Raw genomic sequence first — 21,613 nt, 5'->3', positions numbered from 1 at the left:
ATAAGTCACTACATATAAATAATCAACAGTTATGATGATAGTAAAACAAAAATCATAATCTATCATAATTTCATTAGGATTTTAAAATTCTTACACAGAGTACATATACACTGGTGTAACTTACTGTTAACTTTCACTTTTATAATTAATTTGATGTTTTTTAACAAAATTTACAGTCAAGATTCATTAGCTCTCTTGAACCATGCTACAAGATCAACTCATGAAGCCCTCTAGAGACGAGAGCTTGCCACAGGGTTAATTTTAGTTTCGATTTATAGTTTCACTTTATGGGGATAAAGTCAAAACAAAGAGATTAAAGTTTGAATATTCAATGTAAATGTAAACACTCTACAGTACAATGTTATAAAATGTTATAAATGAATAAGAAGAGTAAGATGAGACAATGATTTATAGTCAGAGAATAACATTTTCTTGTGAGTAAAGATGATCTCCTAAACTCCACAACAGTACAAGTGAATAGGAGGGGTAAAAATAAAACTGCAGATTGATAGGATGGTAGCATCAGAGCACAAGAAGTTTGGCAAACTGTCTCAGTCCATACAGACGAAATATACAAAACTCTCACAAACATTCGACTTGATGACCGAAGTTGGTTGTGAACACTTAATGCTGTTAAGTGCTGAAAAGGTTTTCATCTCCAGCTCTACAATGTAGAAGAGGAGGATCACATACGTAAGCAGTGAAGTCTCTAAGGCAGAGTAAGAAAAATATTAGACCTCAAAAGTCAGGTACGCACTGCTAATAGTCATATGACCATGAGTTGTCAAATCTACCTCCGTTCCATATAAGCAATTGAAAATGCGATGCTGTCTCCTGATTATTGGTGGCTGTCCGAGCGGATTGCCATTAACAACGACCCATCGTGGGTGTCTCCTCATGTTGCATTCTCTATGGAGAATCACATATATTGGCACGGAAAAAAGTTGCCGCTTATAGCTTCACTCGTAGAGATAATCTCAACACACAGTTTTCTCAGAACTACAGTATATGGTGTACTGCAAATTTATGCTATAGTTTATCCATCATACAAGCCTTTAAACATTAAGTTACCCCTTCATATAAACATACATGTATAAATATACAGTATAAGTATCAGAGGTGGATCTAGTATTTCCTTCTAGATATACAGTATTATAACAGTGACCTCAATATAATTCCCAATGGAATTTTGCCTGGATTAATAAATAGGATGACTAAGAATTTTGTAGGCTTTCCAAGATCCCTTTAAACCCTGGAAAATGTTCACTTAAGTGTGATAACCATAGGGAATCTTAAAAAGCACTTGGAATATAATGTATTTGCTAAGTTTTCAAGAGTTTTCTTTTGTTTTGGTTTCAGTGTATCATGGACACCTGTAACAAGTGATAAAGTTATATTATGATATTTTGAATTTGTTAAAAAATAGCTGTCAACTCCATCTTGATACAGATGTTAGACTTTAATCCTCAGGGATTTATGGCTTGGGAACTTCTTAAATCTGACCTAATATTATGAAGTTTTGGGAAAAAATGATATATTAAAAAGTGTGTATAATACTATCAGTAGCAAATATGGGAGAGCAGCATATCATTTGGCTACAGGCAGTAACCACTGCGCATGTGCTCCACAGATACAGTACATTGGTCCCTGATTCAGTGTTGTTTCGTTTATCCTTGTATTTCAGTTGATAGAGTTAAAATGCAAATTATTATTGCTTTGAACCACCTTTTTCAAGCAATCCCATTAAAAAAAAAACTACCCCTTCCTCTTACATAAAAAACACAATGTACTTCACCATTTACATATTAGAATACTTCAGCTGCAAGGGTCATTCCCCAGCAGACCCAACACAGTTCTTGACCCCCACCAGGGCACCTAGGTGACCAAGACTTTCATAGCTTAACCCCCCTTCCCAACTTGAATGAATTTTAGTTATGGGCATAAAAAAGCAATTGACAACAGGAAAGCGTATGTATCAATAAATATTTCTATTACTCATTTTTCTTCAGTCTTATATGACTTAGTCATACAATTCAGATATTGCCGTAATCAGTATGTAGTTAAAGTATAGTTAAGATGGCGCCTCTACAAACCTTCAGGTTTCTATTGGTTCCGTTCCGTCACTTCAATTTTATTTTGATGCATTTGTCGACTGTTCGTTTTTTTTTCTTTTTTTTTGTGGTTATTTTTGGTTAAGTATCGTTAAAATACATGGCGGGATTGAAGGTTGTGATTTTTGACAAAATCCAACACCTATTTATTTATTTGATCTGATGTGTTTCAACACTCAGTAAAATTACCATTGACACAATCAACACGTTTCTATTAAAGCAGTTATCTTGCGACCTATGAGACATCCTAGCTGTTAATGAGCACGTATACATCTACTACATCGGCTACACAAGTGAGTAGAATTTTCAGAAGTGCAGCCAAGTGTGAAGAAATTAAGGAAAAGAGAAGAATTTTTAAATATATTTTAGTAATTAAAATTTGAATTTCATTTTAAAAGGGATAATCATACCCCTCATTCTAGACTAAGTGTTGACATTTGTATAGAAAGCTACTCCATACCAATATATTTTTCTTGTTAATACAGTTCGTATATTATTCTTTTGCGCAGACCATAAAGTGGCTGCTAATCAATTAATTAAGGTCAGGCTCCAGAGAAATAAAACCACACTTTTTTCTACCTCCACCCCCCACCCAGTTTTTAAAATATTCAAATATCTGTATCTCCTTAACCATTCCCAAGTTTTTCGTCAAATTTTGTGTCTTAGAAAAACCAGTTGTACGGCATATAAACATTTTTTTTCCTCCTGAGCTGCTTTAAGATTGCATAGTAACTGTATATCATTAAAAACATAGTTTGTAGTTAATAACATATTTGATCAAATTTTTGAAGGTTTCAGAGACTTTATGTAGCAGGGTATCAGTGTACACAAAAAGATGTTTCTATACCAAATTATAAACAGCTATTTTATAGTTTATTTATATATTGTAGTATATTTCTTGAATGCTCATAAACCCAAACTCTATACTTAACTTATTTTTATTCATTGGCAATAAGTCAGTCTTGTATATAATAAATTATTTGCAGTAGCCTAACACATATAAACACCTACACTTGTTACTTTTGAATTACATTCACTGGAAAATTCACTGGGAAAAAACATTGACACTAAAATTGCTTAACAGTTAATAACAGAATGACAGTTGTTCATCTAGGTCCATGTCTAGCTACAACACTGTGAAGTCCTACATATGAAATTTTTATACAAAATTAGCAAATTATAATTAGTTAATGTTTCAGTTTCAGAACCAAATCAAATAATCTTATCTTATTGGATGATGAAGAGGTTATGTCAAAAATAATTGCACAAGTGGCAAGTAACAACATTTTAATATTGCACCTACAATACAAAATAGAGCATTACTAAAAATTAAACAAAATTTACAGTGTATAGCCTTTTAAATCAGTTTGTGGGGTGGAGTTTTGTAGGGTGGGGTGAGATGGAGATATGAAGAGTTTTGTCTCTGTTAATACTCAGTTAGGTTCAGGTTGTAAAGTTTAATGAATTATATAAGTTAGTCAATAATGTGTTACCAGTGTTTCAACTTACATAGCCTATCAATGTTGTAATCTGTTGGCAATATTAGTATATATTTTTCTTGTTATTTTTTGATGGAAAATGAGTAGACTAAATGTTTAACTATTTTGTTGAGCAAAACATTTAGAGAGTAGTGCAACACTCGACAAATTGACTGGTCCTTAGGATTACACATTAAGCTGTTGGTCCTATGTACTTAGTGGGATTAAGCACAAAAAATACAGTATGCTATTCTGGATAGAGTAGGACATATCGCTAGGTTACAGATCAATGCTTTTTGTCATGCCCTGTATTTGTACATGACTTTACAGTGACATATTTACTATTGAAATTTCTTGTGCCCACTGGAGGAAACATCTCCCAAATTAATGTATTTTTCCAGTTCTCCCAAAAAAATATTGCCATACATTATCATCAATCATTTATTAAGTTTATGATTTACCCCCCATTTTATTAACTATGCAACGCCATTGCATGTGCGTGAATCAAATCAATCAAATGAAAAATAGTGGAATAATGGAAACATATATTATTAAAAGAAAGTTCAAATGGTACTGTACCACTGTAAATTGGAACCAACTCTGTAATATACGAATCATGGGAGCATGATCCAATTACACTGCTGGACAAATAAAAAACCAGTAAAAAAAAAGAAACATATTAAAAGAAAGTATTAAAAGAGTGGTTGCTTTTGATGGTGCGACTGTAAATCAAGCACTGTCACTTTGGTCAACTGGAGCCAAATCTATGTACGAATTATGAGAACATGATTCAATTACACTGCTGGACAAATAAAAAAACCAGTCAAAAAAAAGGAAACATATATTAAAAGAAAGTTTTAAAAGTGTGGTTGGTTCTGATGGTACAACGATAAAATCAGGCACTGTCACTTTGGTAAACTGGCGCCAAATCTATGTACAAATTATGGGAACATGATTCAATTACACTGCTGGACAAATAAAAAATTAAGGCAAACGTATATCAACAAAAAGTTTTTAAAACTGTGGTTTGTTATAATGGTACCACTGTAAGATCAGGCACTGTCGCCGTGCTGAACCAGAACCAACTAGATGTACGACTCATGAGAACATGATCCAATCATACTGCTGGACATATCCAAAAGATCAACGACAAGGACAGAAGAGATTCTAAATTATTACCATGACAACTCAGTTACTCATGATATTCTAATGTGTCAGAACAGCTGAACAGTAGTCACTGACGTGAGGCCAAGGTAGTCAATACGTGAAAAACACTCAATGTTCCAAACAGTGGCTTTGTTATAAGATAATAAAACACAAGAAGCACTGACAGAATAACTGATAGTTAAAAAAATGAAGAAGATAATGTCAATAAATATTTTGATTATCACCTGTGTTTTAAAGTATTAATATGATAGAAAAACACAACAAATGACAGAAACAAGATAATAAAAGCAAGCTGTGGGTAAGTTATGTTGTATTGTTTGTACTCAAAACTTAGGTCTTTTAAAGATCGTTAAAGGAGGGTGAAAAAAAATTAAAAATATTGTTTTTATATTTAGCAAACAGTTTTGCCAAAAATAATCTGATGGAGGAGAAAATAAAAATAAAATCTTATTGGTGAATGCAAACAGTGTAGTAATGATGGTTAAAAATGCTTTAAATTTATATAATTAGGAAGAAATATACATATCACATTTTTCGAGATTTCAAGGCAGTGATGGGCATAATAAAATTAAGAAAAACTCTTATTTTTTTCTGAAACTTCCATTTTTTGGGCTGACAGATGCGCTATTTAAAAAAAAAATTGAAATCTTCGTTATTGGCAGGCAGTGGGTTCGCTAAACAAGATATATACAAGTCTCATCTAATAGGGTATTGTTTGCCCAAGCACATTGACAATTTGAAATCAGGGGGCAGACAGTTGGCATTTTCTTTTAATTTATTTATGTTTCTTTAATTAGTGGCCTATGACCTAATTCTATTGTTCAGTACCAACTACCATCCTTCCCATTTTTGTCAAAAAAATGATAACTACCTAACAAACACGAATGTTATTATATCATTGGTGAACATTGTGTTTAGGTTAGAAGATGACGTTAACACACCAATGAAGTAACAATAGCAATTTCGTTCAATTGGAAGTTACATTTTTTTTTCTCTTTAGACCCATCGGTCATTACTAAAATAAGGTACAATTACAATACATTGTTGTCATGTATTATTGTCATCATTACTTATAAATCACAATATAGTATTTTGGGTTCCCCTTTCTTGCAAAAAAACAGGACCTTGATCTTCAATATTTTTTGGTCTAAACTGAAAATTTCCAGACAGTGTAAACGTGTTGCATCACAGCAAATTTGATTGGATATTGGCTTGCAGGATATGAGCCACTTCTAATGAATTCCATATAAGAAATGATAGTATCGCTTTTATTATGTCATTTATGGCATGACAATGATATTATCAACAATATCTGAGGACAATTTGAAACATAATTTATATTCAGACTCAGAAATATGAAACTAGAGTTAATTAAATTGATAAAAATAAATCAGAATTGATGTATAGTACAATAATGCTTATAAAAAAACCAATCAAAAATTGACATCAAAGTATTAGCATTTGCTTTAGTAATTCAGTTGAGTACATAACACTTTACTCTTTGTACTACATAGTCACTATCATTGGAAAATTTGAATGGGTGACTGATAAATGTGTGCGAGTGGATTTTGGCGGGCAGCACAAACAGAGGGGGAAGCCCCAAGTCGGAGGAGGGTATGCTGTAGAATAAAAATTAAGCCACTAGATCCTCATACAACACATTTTGAGTCAATGGTTCTGTTCGAAGCAGGATCATTTTGTGCATGTCCAGTATTATCCATCATAGTTTCTATTAAAAACCAATCATAAATTAATATTATATAAACTATTATTATTTTATTCTTAAATCATATTTCTGATTTTATCACTCTTATGTTTTGATCTTTCCAGTTTTCTTATATAAATTAAGATAAATATAAATATTTAGTGCGCATTTAAAATATTGGAAATATGACGTATAATATTTGTAACCCTAGTATAATTTTGAACAGGACCATATAAAAAAACAGGCTTTAACAACCACCTGATTTGTTATAATCCTGTTATGTTTGAAAAAAAAAAAATTTATATTTGATAATAATTCTAAGTGGTTTTTTGATGAATGAGTGATAAATTTATGATCACACATAGATTAAGCATAATGGGTATTTCAAAATTCTTTTAGATGAAGAACTGGTATACCTACAAAATTAATATTAACCATCTTCTACTGTACATATTTAATTCTCAATTGAGAATTATTTCTATCAAATGCACATCCTACATAAAATGAAAATTTGGAATGAAGATATACCGTACATGTCAGTGAATGAAAAATCCATCAATCAATCAATTATTTAATTAATCAGAGGAAAAAAAGTTTATGTTGTATGAAAAAGATTTCATGACTTCGGCAACTTTTTAACCGCCAATCCAATTACCATATCTTACTCTATCTCATACTGTACAATTTTCTGACAGCTGTTGGAATACAGTACCATAGGCCTTTATGTACAGTTTTAAAAAAAACACACAAAATATGTATGACTAAGAAACTGATGATTTCTTTAATCCTTGCAGAAGCCAACTGTTACCCCTTTTGGCTAGGTATTAAACTTTATCACCTGGTTAGACAAGGGCAAATTCAATTGTGACAGGCAAAGTGGGTAAAACCTGAATTAGTTGTGATCCCCATTTCCAGTTATTCCGTGGAGGATTACGACATAGGTTCAAACCACCATCAAATTGCAATCTGTCTATAAATCATATCACTTCTTGTACATAAAAGAATAAAGAAATAAAAAAAATTATAGGACAGTAAGTGAGCAATTTACTTGGCAATGGCTCCCCTGAGCCCTCCCTGGCGCCTCCACTGCATATATTAGAGAGTTTTGACTGCACTAAGAAGTCATCTGAGCATGTGCAAACATTGATCTCTTGTCGCTTTTATTTTAGGATGCAGTTTGGCCGAATCTAATTGTGTAGAGAATGTAGAATGGTATTAAACGAGTGAGTGAATCGATTCTAAGGTTATGTAGTCAGGGAAATTGAAAGCCCACTAATGTACTAGAGGGCAACCCTGGGTTAATTAACCTGGGTCTTCCCTGGCTTGAAATTTACAGGGTTAGTAGTAAAGTTGTGTTGATTTGATGTAAGTATTTTTATTAATTTCTTATCACAATCAGGAAAGTGCAATTATCATATTTGACTGCAGCTTCGGAAGTTGACAGCTTTCAAACTAAATCTCGTTAATAGCGTTAATTAAAATAGTCCACTCCTAAATCCATTTGATGTAGCCAATGTATTGAAGTAGGGAATAGATTTAATTTTAGATAACTTTTGAAATTATATGACAAAATTAAAATCAACAACAAATTAAATAAATAATTTATATGATATATTATTAAAAGTTTGAATATGCATGAAAGAAAATAATACTGTAGCTAAAATTTTATTCCTAATTAAACAGATAAATAAAGCAAAGCTTCCGACGACTATGGTAGTGCTGACAAGAACAATAGAAGTTTCAGATTTCTTCATACCAATCAGCCTTTCTGATTCGATCAACAAATATATCTTGAAGAAATCTTAAAGCTTCAGCCAACAACAAGCACTTGTTCTTATTGACGGACTAATTTCATAACAGATGCGATTACATTGACACTCTCACGCATCAGTTCTTCAGCTTACTTAGCAGTACGCATGACAAGTCCCCTTAAGTAATCAGATTTTAGATTAGTTACGCGTCCAATCAAATACTCTGTTATTTACTCTTTGCGTTCTTTGTTGTAAAGCACAATTTAATCACGGTGGAGTGATTAAATTCAATCTACTATTTCTTTCATCGCTGATGAATGAGTGAATGTAACTTTTTAGGGGATAAACAGATTTTGGATCTAGATCATAACCTTAGGTTACCTAAAAGTTGAGTTAGTCAAAATCTACGGCAGGCTTATTTACTGTATATTACAACATGGAGGTATATATTTTTTATACCTCCATGATTACACTCTAGATTAACACAATTGAAGTCCTGAGTGGCTTTCGACATAATTAAATCAGAAACAAACCTCTAAATTTCTTGGTGGACTCGTGCTAATGATAAAACATAGGAAGGAGGAGTGTTGGGATGATAAAGATAGACTGCTTTACTATACACAATAAACTAATTAAACTCATTTTGATGTCAAAATAACTCATCTTCCCATACCTATAAAGAGCTGGCTTTAACATTTTGTGACTGGCTCTGGCCAAAATAGAGTTTTTGGTATTTATTAGATTCATGAATTCTTCAGTGTTTATTTGAAGGAAATTTGTTAGTATTGGTGAAGTTATGAATATTTTAACTAGAAATTGCAAATTGCAAGTGAAGTGCTGCGAAGTACAACTGCATATAAATGTTCTTCGAACAAAATTATTTATGCTAGTCAAGTGAAAATAATGAATAATAAAAATAAAACAAATAATATGAGACACGACCCATTGTCTTTATTAGAACACTTCTCATTGGGTAACAACGTCGTAATTTTTGATTGATTGCTAAAGAGTGTTGCCAAAGTGCGAGCCAGCGTGTTATTTGATCACAAGTGCGAGACATCGCAAGTATGAGCCAGCGAGCTATGACGTCACGACAATAGATATGAGACGTTACTCGAGTTGTGCGAGGTATCGGCTGAGATTTGTGGAGTACAATTCAAAAAACAACTATAGGTCTAATAATGAATTATTGTGATGTTGAATAGACAATGTTAGCTATCAATGAGCGACGTTGTTTTTCATTGGGACCTTCGTCCCTTCAAGGCTAGGCCTATACCATCCTAGCTAGTCTAGGCATAGAGTAGTATAAGGCTAGCGCGACATGCGGACGTTGGTAGGTGTTGGTTAGTCTACAAACGTCGCCTAAAGTAATTGATTTTACCTGGCAGAACGAAAGAAGGAAACTCCGCTTTTAAGTCGTCTTAGGCCCTTGTTTTTTGACAAACAATGACCTTTCAGAGGTCGAATTGCTGTCAAGAATATGAATTGGCTGCTTCACAGCAATTAATTGGATATCCGGTTGTTTTAGAGAAAACAGCTTCCAAAAAATAATTTTGATATACTTTTCAGTTAGATTAAAGTGATTGATATTTTGCAGAAATTCATACAATCACCAGAAAATGTTAAAAATTCTGATTCTTGATTGTTTTTGGTGCTTGCACGAAATTAGAAATTGCAACAAACAGCGGGTTTGGATGGAGAACAAATTTCAATAAATAAAAATGAACAAATGGAAGGTAAAAGCAATGAGCTTTAAAAGGATATAATTAAGAGAATTAGATATATAGTAGTATATGACTTAATCAATTGATCGATTGACTATTAATCAATCAATCAATCAATCAATCCATAAAACCATAAAAAATATCCAGCTAACTAATTTAGGTGCAGTTTGTATAAGGCAAACTACTTAGGTATTTACACTACACCTACTTAAGACTATTAATTTTCTTGTGAATATCTTGTTTCATAGCTCCTTTATGTAAAAAAATCAATAATCAACCAGCTCGAACCTTAATTACAGGTCTAATGAATCTCTGATAATTACTCGTAAATTGCGTACAACGCTTGAAAATATTAAACATCACTGTTGATTATTAACGCTCCAAATACAAAGAGGATATTGTTTCACAGTTGCTTAGAAGGCACCATGTGATTTGATTATGATGTTCCTAATACACTTGTTACGGTCTTGACAGCACATGATTTTGAGTTCCTAGGGCAAAGCTTTACAAAAATGACTCAAAAATTGACATTCGATAATAATAATAATTGAAAACCCAAGATATCCAATGATTAAAAAAAAATTCTAGAGCGTAAGGTGACATCTTAGTGCACTAGAATCACATTGGAAGAAAGTCTGTGAAACTTCCAATAGATGAAAAATAATGTGAGAGTTTTAGGTGATGTGAGCAGATGTGAGTTAGACAGAATTAATATGAGAGTCTTATTACAGGACCACAGTGCAAGATGAGATCCAGTATGACAATGAGATTTGTACTAGATGGCAGTGAAACTTTTTGGTAAATGTTTGTATTATTTGTTTCACTCTGTTTTATGTATATTTTTTTATGTATAGGGATGTACCATTGAATGTGTCCAGCTGATCTTAAAGCAATTCCAAATAAAATCTGACTTTACTGGATGGCAATGTGAGACTTGTACTAAAGGCAGTATGAGACTTGTACTGCATTACAGTGTGAGACTTGTTGTACTCCATTTAGGCACTTGAACTATGTGACACTTGGACTAGATGGTATTTATGAGACTTAATGTTAACGATAGCATGAGATTTGCAGTTGGAAACAAAACAGTGCAAGGAAGTGTGAAGAATCTCACACTGGATATTAAGAGAATGTGAGACACTTTAATATATGTATGGAAATATGTATGGATTTAAAATAATATAATTGAAAACTATTCTCTAAAGAATACATTCACTGCAAATAGGCAAAAATAACATTCTAATGCACAAAGGAAGTCGGATTGAAATTTCAGACTATGGACTCATTTTGGGAATAATACATAAACAACAGACTTGCGGGTTGGTAGTCACGGATGCAAATGTCCAATTGAATGATTTTTAACCCTTCAATCACGATCGCCTAATTTCCTGTTGATTTCCAATAATTTTTAAGAGGGTGCTCAGAAACTTTCCCCAGACGTAATGTAGAATAAATTAATGTTCTTGAAATTTAAACCATATTTCACTTTCACTGCCTGTTGTGCATTTCTTATATATTGACAAAAACAGTAATTATATTAATAGCAATAATGTAAAAATAATACTAAAAATAACAAAAGATTAATATTTATTATTGTTTTTTTCCAAAAGGCCATGGGCAGATGCTGAGGGAATGTAGATGGTGCGGTTGCACCTCATCCCCTCCACAACCCCAAATTGTATTAAGAAAAATAACTGCTGTATGCATGGTATTGTTTTAATATATTATTTGTTTCATTATGAACATAGTACCGGTAAGATTTTAAAAGTATGAGAGTAAAATTTCCAGGCACTTAGAGGTCCATACTCTCGAAATTTTCTCACCTTAGCCCTGACCATCATAGTGTGGACTTTTAATTACCTGTACCGCCAAATCCTGCATCTGCCCCCAGAAGGCTTTGCAATAGAAGAATATACCCATGCCTTGACACTGATTAAAGAAACATACATTCTGATTGGTCAGAATGTATCATAATTTTTTTAAATTTGATTAACAATGTAAATATGAATAAATTATAAAGATGACAGAATAAAGATTTGAAATACTGAGTCCAATATTGATGGAGGATCTGTCTATTGGCATCTGTAGAATGACTAAAGAATAAATAAAATATAGTAAGTATATAAAAACCTTAATGGGCTGAATACAGACAGAAAAATCTTCGATTCACTTTTTACATAACAAAAATAAAACAGAAACTGTTTAGTCACATGTAACTCATGGTTTTGGACCTGAAATAGACATAGGCCTAGATTGCAAAACATATTTTTAAAGATGGAATTACGTACTTGATGTAGTAAAAAAAATGGAGCTTAACGTGTAGACTGCTTATCTAAAGTATGAATTAAGATCACTATTTTGCGTGGGTTTGTATTTTTAATCCTCTTAGTAATGGTAATGTCAAAATATAAATTGACATTATTTGTAAAGATTTTCTATTTCCAAAAATGGAGTTTCAGAATTCTAAGTTTTAGTTATAATATAGAAGGGACCATTGCTTGGAAAATCTAGAAAGGAGATTAATAAATTTTAATTGGCCATGTAAAAATACAGAAAATTGTATTGCTTCGCAGATGTATAAAGAAATAAAAAAAATTATAAATACAGTACAATGCCAATAATTCACAAGAAGACAAGTTAAAAACTTAAGAGGGAGGACTATGCAAACTTTAAACCCACTGGTTTAGTGTCTGTCCCCACAAATAATGTAACCATTTTTCAATTCACAAGAATAAGACAATAACAATGACGACGATGATAATGATGATGATGTTGATGATGACAGCAATAATGATGATGATGATTACAATAATGATGAGGATATAAGTGATGATGATGGTGATAATGGTCATGATAATGTGGAAAATATTAGATGATGATGATAACGATGATGACAATCATGATGGCGAAAACAGCAAATATGATGACAATTACGATGGTCATCACGACAAAAATATTGAAAACACACAAAAAAGATATTCTACATAATATGAAAATGTTGAAATATACATAATATTTTAATATTTTTCCATTATTTTTACTATGTTTTATATGTTGTATGCTTTTGAAAAATAAAATATTAAATTATGAAGGAAAATAATACCTCAACACCCACAAGTATTTAAATATAATAGAATCATGCTGAAATGTTTTTAGTAAAATTTTTAATGACCCGAAAAAGTACTCACAGCTATTTCCATATTGGACAAATAAAATTGAATCTGAAAATATTTATCTTCATAATAAAGTATAAATCCAATTTATTTTTAGGTTTTTACCCTGGGTCTATAGAGTAACCCTATACAATGCCTCTTAGGTCTCTCAATATCCCTCGATTATAACACAATATTGTCAAGTTATAACTAAAGCCTTAATCATTTCCACTATAATAATTTCAATCAATCATAAACTGACTGCTCAGATGTGTCATGCCTACCCACAATCCCTCATGAACCTTGTCAATTAAATTCCGTATTATTGTTTAAAACAAGACAAATGTATTTAAAAGTTAACAGGTGCTTAGTAATGAGTTATATATAGAACCGATTAGTATAACATTACAGACATTTTTGAAAAACATTATGATAATTAGGGCTGATGCTAACTTTTGTGGGCTTTCAAAGTAAGACTAGACATTTGTGGTCGTGCTGCATGTACGAGCTCGTAATGCATGAGTCAACATACGTCTCAATTAGAACGAGGACACACAATCGAACTGGATTTTATCACATGACTCAAATTCTCCGGGGCAAATTAATTCTTAGTGGCACTTTTTTAAACAAAATTAGTTTTTTTTTATGTACTGTTTTATACTTTTTGACTTCAGAAATTCATAGTATTGATTTTACCCTTTTATCTATAATTTTCATGATTGACAAAAGAGTAAAGTTTATAATATAAATCACTAGGTACCAAAACTAGATGAAGATCTCAATCACTCTTCATTACCCAACGCTGCACTCATAAATTAAAAGTTTGTGTGATCATTATAAGGTGACAGTTAATGGCTATAATAATTATTGCCCAATTATTAACAATTACAATAATTATATGTCAATTTTGATGTCATCAAATTTTGCTCTAATGTTATTTTCCAATTCCAATTCTTTCAAATAATTTTCATTATTAAAGTAGCTACAAAAATTGCATTCTAGCCTTTACAAGACCTAATTTTTCATGCATTAATCTAAAATTTGTGTACTAATTTCTATCTTGCATGGTTCACAACTATAATAATTGCTTTTTCAAAACTAATGAGTTGCAAACTAATGTATTATTATGAATGAACAAAATGACTATATTCATATTTATAGTTTCTATTAATATATCGGGAAATTCATAATTTGCAAGATATGCTATGTTTCTTTATTGGCTTTGCCATTATTACTTTCCTGTGGAATTCTTATGTTCTTGTGTCTTGTAGCGAACAAGAGAAATTAATCAATTTATTAGAATAAGGTTTTTTCTGTTCCATTCAAACATTGTAAAATGGAAAAATCTTTATTTGAATTGAATGAACAATTGAAAAATTATAATTTTTCACCCAGGTATACGAATGAAAACATTAATGTTACTCAGTAGGGTAGGCAATAAATTACATGCATCTCTTGAGTATAAAAATATTAATTTCACGCATCAGTGGTAGACATAATATACAACATGATTATGTTTCTATTCGACTCGATGTCTGTCTACAATGAACTAAAGACTCCAAAGAAGCTACTATATTCATGTAAAGCCTCATTTGATTACAATATAATACTACATACTACAATATTACAAAACAATAGACCTCAAAAACATCAAAGTAAATCCTTTCTGAAACTGTGATTGGTTAATCTCTGCATATAAGTTGATTGTTTAATCTCAACATAATTGGTACCTAAGTATTTATAAGTGAATTCAGATTCTATTCTAGATTTTTCTTGAAAATAAATTAAGTTTGAAATATGAAAAATGAATCACGATGGCTTGCATCACTTTTTATAAAATTATTTCATACGCTCTGATTTATCTCAAACTTTATCGTTGGACCCCATGGTTTCTGAAAATCCTTTGAGCTATTCCGAAAATTACATACACTGAGTTCTTAAATTTCTTCTTAATTTATGCCAGAACCAATAACATACAAAATAAAATTCATTATATGAACAATAAATATTTTCAAAAAAGGTTATTAAGCTTAATTGAAGGTGATGTGAGCCTCAAGAAATTCAAATGAAAACAAAAGTATCGAAATATAATCACAATATTTTATTTTCCCTAAGGCACTTCCATTCTTGTGGATATAGTTTCACCAACAAGCTCACTAAGGGGCAGTTTTTTTGGGCAGGTAAACATTTTTGTGGTTATAACAAAAAAGGTCATATATTTTACAATATTAATGACAGCAGTTAAATTAGAGATAATAAAATATTAATACTGTAGCAAAATTTCATTTTTTTTTTTTAATTGAATGTTTATATTTATAATTTCACAGCTCTCCTAATGTGTGGATGGTGATAATACTGTAGTAAGTTGTTTGAAATGTTAGGGAGATAGATGATGGACAGATGAAAGTAGCTGGAGCTGGTTTACTGGGTAGCTCAGACACAAAGAGACCCTTAGGGGAAAAGCAAGTTACTGCAGGGGCTAGTTCACACCTCAATCGCTTTGAGACCGTTTTGGTATAAAGCGCTATATAAATTTAAATACATTACATTACATGCTGACATGATAATGATGGTGGTGGTGTGATAACGATGGTGATGATGACGAGTTGATGCTGATTATGATCATGATAGTGATGATGATGATGATGATGATGATGACAATACTATGATTACGATGAATAGGATGACGATGTAGATGATGATTGTACAGATAAATGTTTATAATACTATGATGAAAATATGTAATAATAATAATAATTAGGTAGATTACCAGGACTGAAGATGGTAATAATTATGACAAATATTTTGAATAGTTTTTCTCTATAGTTTGTTAAACATTAAAAAATAGGTATGGTTGATCAATTTACCTTTAAGCTTCCACCAATCATGATGTTTGTTGCTTGAATTCTATTGTGCAGGATATTCCTCATATGCAAGAAGCAGAGGCCATCTGTAATCTGATTGGTTATCTTATGAATGTCTGTATCCGTCAGCTTACCCTGATATTCTTCAAGCAAATTACGTAGATTTCCAAACTCAAATACTGGTGTACATAGATATCTGGAAAAAGAAAGAATGCTGATATATCACTAAATGATGGATACTCAATCAGTCAAGCAATCAATCAATCAATCAATTAATCAATCAATATTTTTATTTGGCCTTTCATGGTATGTAAACAAGATCTTACAAACAATAACAATAAACAAAGGATTATAGAGCATATATTTGCTTTCATTTAGATCTTATATATTACTTATTATTATTGATATAATCTTTAAAATCACCAACTAAAAATGTACTGAATCTGTTTTAAAAAGTCCGACTAGATCATGGGGAAGTTTTTGTATGAAATTTACAATGCATCACCAAAAATAGGGAGCAAAGAGCCAGCAAAATTCAGAAATAAAGTGTTCTATCAATTCTTACACGGGTGCAAGTTAATGCTGTCAATCACTATTGACTAATCATCAAATTTGAACACCTGGGTAAAATGAACGAACGAGCGTTGAACCACGACATACCAGACCAGAGTAAAATCATCTAAGCACAAATACCGCAAACAACATCACATACCACCCATTGCCGACCAATCAAATAAACTCATCTCAAAACTAACGTCTAATTCAAATTTGATCATAAATTCATTTATGATTAATCAATCTTTTATTTCCTCATTTCAAATAGTATTTGCTCTCAACGGTGTTTTAATCATTCCGAGACTAGCCGGAATTCCAACCGTGCACAAATTTGAAACAAAACTGCCTCGGGTAGTGAATGAAATGATTTTCAACTTTGTCCGTCAACGTTCAATCGTTGCTGGATTGTCCAATCAGTTTTGCCTGATGTAAGATGATTGTTTTTATAGATAATCAGTGACAGGTATATACATAGAGGGACCAGGTGGGTACTGTCAAGGCCTATTTCTCCATAATGAAGGTGAACATATAGAGTAAAATGAAAGAACAGGTCTATATCTACATTACCAGTAGGCCTATATTTCCACTTCCTATGAAATAAAGGTGATGCAGCATGTAAAACAATTACTGAGGAATGTACACAGGGGTGGATTTAGGGGGTTCTAATCCGGACCCGGACCCCCTAGGATATTGTTGTCTCTCGATTGGCCCCTTGTGGCCTCTTTCGGACATTTCTGGATCTGCCCCTGCGATGTGTTGGGGGTGGGGGAGAAGGGTGGGTGCACACACAGGGAAATGACGAGGCGTAGTTAAGTTCTTTTTTTTTATGAGAAAACACATTGTGTTTAGAAAGGATAAATGAAACAAATATCAATTTTATTTCAATTATATATTATTACTGAATTAATATAAAATATATTTTATTTGAAAATAATATTGAACTTTCCAGACAATTTTAAGCCTTCAATGCAGTCAAATTTCTTTTATGATTTCAGATCATACATTTTACTTTTTAATTTTTCTGTATAAAAAAAACCACATCCTTGTGAAATTATTTCCTTTCATTAAAAATGCGCTTGCAAACGTCGGTCATGCACATAAAAATCATCATATTATATTAGTAATGACAATGATGATGACGATGATAATGAATACAGGTCAAATTGGTTAGTAAAATGGGAATCACTACAGTAGGCTAAAATCCATGGTTATGTTGCATGTTTAAAGTGTCATTTTCATACTTTCAGCATTGTGAACTCTTGCAAAAAATATAGAAAGCAGACCCTAGATTTTTGATCGGTGGCTGCTTGGGCAACAAACATTGATGAGATGATGACAATGATAATGATGATGATGCGATATGATGATGATAGCAATAATAAGATGATGCCGATAATGATGTTGCTGATATCAATGATAAGATGATGATGATGATGATGATGATGATGACGATAATGATTGATGATGATGGTGTTGATTATAATATTATGATGACAATATTTTATATATTGTGCATTATGCTGAGAAAAGCCAAAATTGAATGCATTCCACATACTTGTGCTTATTTTTTAAATATTTCATTCCCTCACCATTAAAGAGAACTATTTTAAACTGTTTCAGTGACTTATGTTTTAGAGGCATGACTATAAGTTGCTAGTAATACTCACAATATTGTTATATTAAATAAGATTAATACTCCTACAAGTTAACAACTTTCATTATAGCTTGCATTTAATCTGTACTCCATCCCACCATCCCAAGTAATTAATTTAAAGAGTGTTTGCCAACAAAAATTCTGTTTGCATTTTCTTTCTCAGATAAAGTCCTCGGTTAAATCAAGGAGGGAACTTGAGTTTAAAGCAGAATTGATCCCAATTATTAATCTATATTAAAATTGAGAAACACAACTGGACGATCTGTAATGTATTTGGAAACATTTCAAGTGAAGGATACTGTGCAGTGTATGTGAGCTAACATCCAATATTTGATATGCTAACTTGGCATCCAAATTATTTGCTTTTCATTGAAAATAAAAACAAGTTTAAATGGCATTCAATCAATTAACAAATGCAATAGTAATACTATATGATCAAATAAAAAAAATAAAAAATAAATAAATAAAAAATTAATTAATTAATTAAAAAATAAATAAATAATAATAATAATAATAATAATCATAATAATAATAATAATAATAATAATAATAATCATAATAATAATAATAATAATACTGTTTTAATATTCTTTCTAATAACAGTTTTCCCTTGTTTCTCTGTAATGCGTCTAGGATTTATATTATTTATTTGACAATCTTTTATTGTGGTCGTTGTTTAGGTAACTTATTTTTCACACTGTCTACTGCATTTATATTATCTCAAGCACCTAAAGTAGTTTTTAGAAATGGATATAAATATTACAAAAAGTCTTATTTATTTTCAAAACAGCAAAAGTTAAATTGTTTTATTAACCGGTGTCTTTCAGGCAAGACTTTTTTATACCTTGTTTCGTGAACTTCTTTTTTTTTTAAAGATCGTCAGATGAGGGCTGGAAAAAAGTTTTTGTTTTCTTATTTAGCAAATAAGATCAATTATTTATTTATTTATTTTTATGTATATTTATTTATGACAAAACTGACATGGATAGGAAGATAGGCAAAAATAAAGACACAAATACTCTTCGGGGTCACCATCCATCATATACATATATCTTATGTTTGGAGATCTCAAGGCAGCGACGAGCGTAATTAGCAAAAGATGAATTGTTTTATTAACCTTTGTCTAATTGAAAGTGGAAGGAATCTTTTAGGCCTATATGAACATTCAATGTTATAATTTAATGTTTTTCCTATATATCTTAACACAGATAAAGATTTCAAGTATTGTTCCTACATTGTACCAATTCCCTTACGAACTGCAAGCATTGTGATATTATAATATGCTCGATGTATACATGGTGTACTGTATCCAGTACACAAAGAGCATGTGCTGATGAAATATCTGACAAAGAACCACAAACAAATGTGACGGATGATGATGAAGGTAAATTAGTACCACTAAAGTGATGCAATAATGAGTAACGAAACTAATTAGTGTTCAGTCAGAGTATAAACAATTTACCTTTCTACTGCCAAGATGCTCGACTGTGTGCTTGGTGGACCGCCAATAACAATTGTTTTGTGGTTATCAGAATGCCAGTACTTCGTTAATACATTAGGATGCCCTCCTGCAAATGCGATCTTTTCCAGCGTGCTTATCTCATTCTTCCAGCGCTTGTAATGTGATTTGGAGAAGAGTTTTATCATACCCCGGCGCAATGCGTTACTTCTCGATGTCCACTCTATCTTACCAAACATCTGTGGGAAAAAAAAGAGAACACGGTTGTAAATTCTATAAAAAAAAAAAAGAAATAATCACCTTTCACTTTAGGTTCTTCATTTCAAATTGTTGACAGTTTTCTAAAAACCCTGCAATTTCCTATAACAAGTAATCAATCCTTCCTTTAAATCATGATATACATATTTCTTTTCATCTTGCACAAATTGCTACAGTAGTATAAAAGGAACAATTTCCCCCCTCCCCAGTTTTTAAACATTAAAAAATCTGTATCTCATTAACCACTCCCGAGTTTCTCGTCAAATATGGTTTTCGTGAAAAATCAGTTGTACAACAAAAAAACGTTTTCTTCCAGACTCTGACTTTAAACTTGCAGTAACTATTTCTCTTATCACATGCATTTTAGCCTTGGTTTATATTTGTTTTGTTTTTTTTATAATTTGTAAATATGTTCACATTATTACACTAGATGACATCACCTTATGCAAATAAAAGGTAATCTATTTTCTGTCCAACTGTACCACTACATAAACTGCATAAATTAATCGCAATATTTGAGTAGGTTATCAATGTGACCAACTACAATATATATTTTAAACATATAATACAGTATAATAATAAAATGGTAATGTATAATACCGGTAACTCTAATTATTTTGCTGGCTTTTTTCCCCTTGTATCAACCATTCAAACTTTGGCTGGAAAATGGCCAAAAAATGTTTGAGAAAATTGCTGATAAGAAATCGAGAATTTGAAGCAGCAGCACAGGGAACATCCTTCAGAATGCGATTGTCGCAGGAGGGTTATCGCGATAAGTGAAGATCCATAGAGCATGGCTTACCAGAAATCATCCCTTTCCTATGTGCTCTCCGAGTGACCCTTTGGATAATCAGACACGGTGTGTAAATTCCGAGATAGCGATCGTGTCTGCATGTATATCCTGTAGTAAGGCAGGTAACGTCATAACAACGTCACGTCACCGGTTATATTACCACAGTCTATTCTCAATACTTTAGGTGGTCTTATTAGCGGATGCTTTCATTTTTACTACTTTTGATTATCCGCTCATAAAATCTCATTCAGGCATGACTTTGATCTTAAACAGTAAATAGTATGTTCTTTGAAAAATACATGAATGGAAAATGATGCAATCAATACATAAGGAAATGAAACTTTAAAATGAACTGCAACAAAAAATTTAAAACTATAATATTATTAATATTTTTATAATTCACTGTAAATTTACAAAAAATAATATCTTATTTTAAAATATTTTTTGCATCAGGAACACTATAAGTAATGATTATGAATATTTTTTCTATTATACAAATTGAAAGTTGTAAACAGAATTCAACATTTGAGCAGGCATGACCAAAAGTGCTTCACATAATCATGTGTGTATTTTAATGTTTTCCCGCTTTCTTAAAAAGGTATTTTTTAAAAAGCGAACATTACAACATTAGCAGGTTAGCACTGAACAATAAATTAATATTTCATAAAAAACAAAAACGATTTCCGTTCCTAAGTAATGTATAATTTCCCGACAACTGATTCCGTTTAAATAAGAGGTAATTAAATTCCTAATTAGCACACCTGTTTACCAAACTGTTAGTTATCACTTTAAATTATACACCTGCCATCCCGATGTCATTAGGATACTTTCGTAATTCGTAATACGGGCATAATTATCCCGTGGGAATGCAGGAAAAACTTCCTCTCTGTTTAAAGTCTTACAGTAAATTTCACAATGATCATGGCTACACAGAGAATGCTG

General features: G+C 31.7%; 1 protein-coding gene across 3 annotated transcripts in view; it reads right to left on the bottom strand.

Annotated features, from left to right (window-relative positions):
• The window catches only part of LOC117122453, a 49,656-nt gene that overhangs the window by 8,631 nt on the left and 19,412 nt on the right, over positions 1-21,613 (bottom strand). For all 3 annotated transcript variants that reach the window (XM_033268036.1, XM_033268034.1, XM_033268035.1), the window contains exons 4-5: positions 19,624-19,859; positions 15,956-16,148 (exon numbers count right to left, since the gene is read on the bottom strand). In XM_033268036.1, the coding sequence (XP_033123927.1) occupies positions 15,956-16,148; positions 19,624-19,859 (429 nt within the window). The remainder of the gene's footprint in view (positions 1-15,955; positions 16,149-19,623; positions 19,860-21,613) is intronic.

The sequence above is a fragment of the Anneissia japonica genome, unplaced genomic scaffold, assembly GCF_011630105.1.
Source record: "Anneissia japonica isolate Jap-2015-1 unplaced genomic scaffold, ASM1163010v1 scaffold275_len1219475_cov178, whole genome shotgun sequence".
NCBI classification, from domain to species: Eukaryota; Metazoa; Echinodermata; class Crinoidea; order Comatulida; family Comatulidae; genus Anneissia; species Anneissia japonica.
This window is presented reverse-complemented; position numbering and strand designations above follow the sequence as displayed.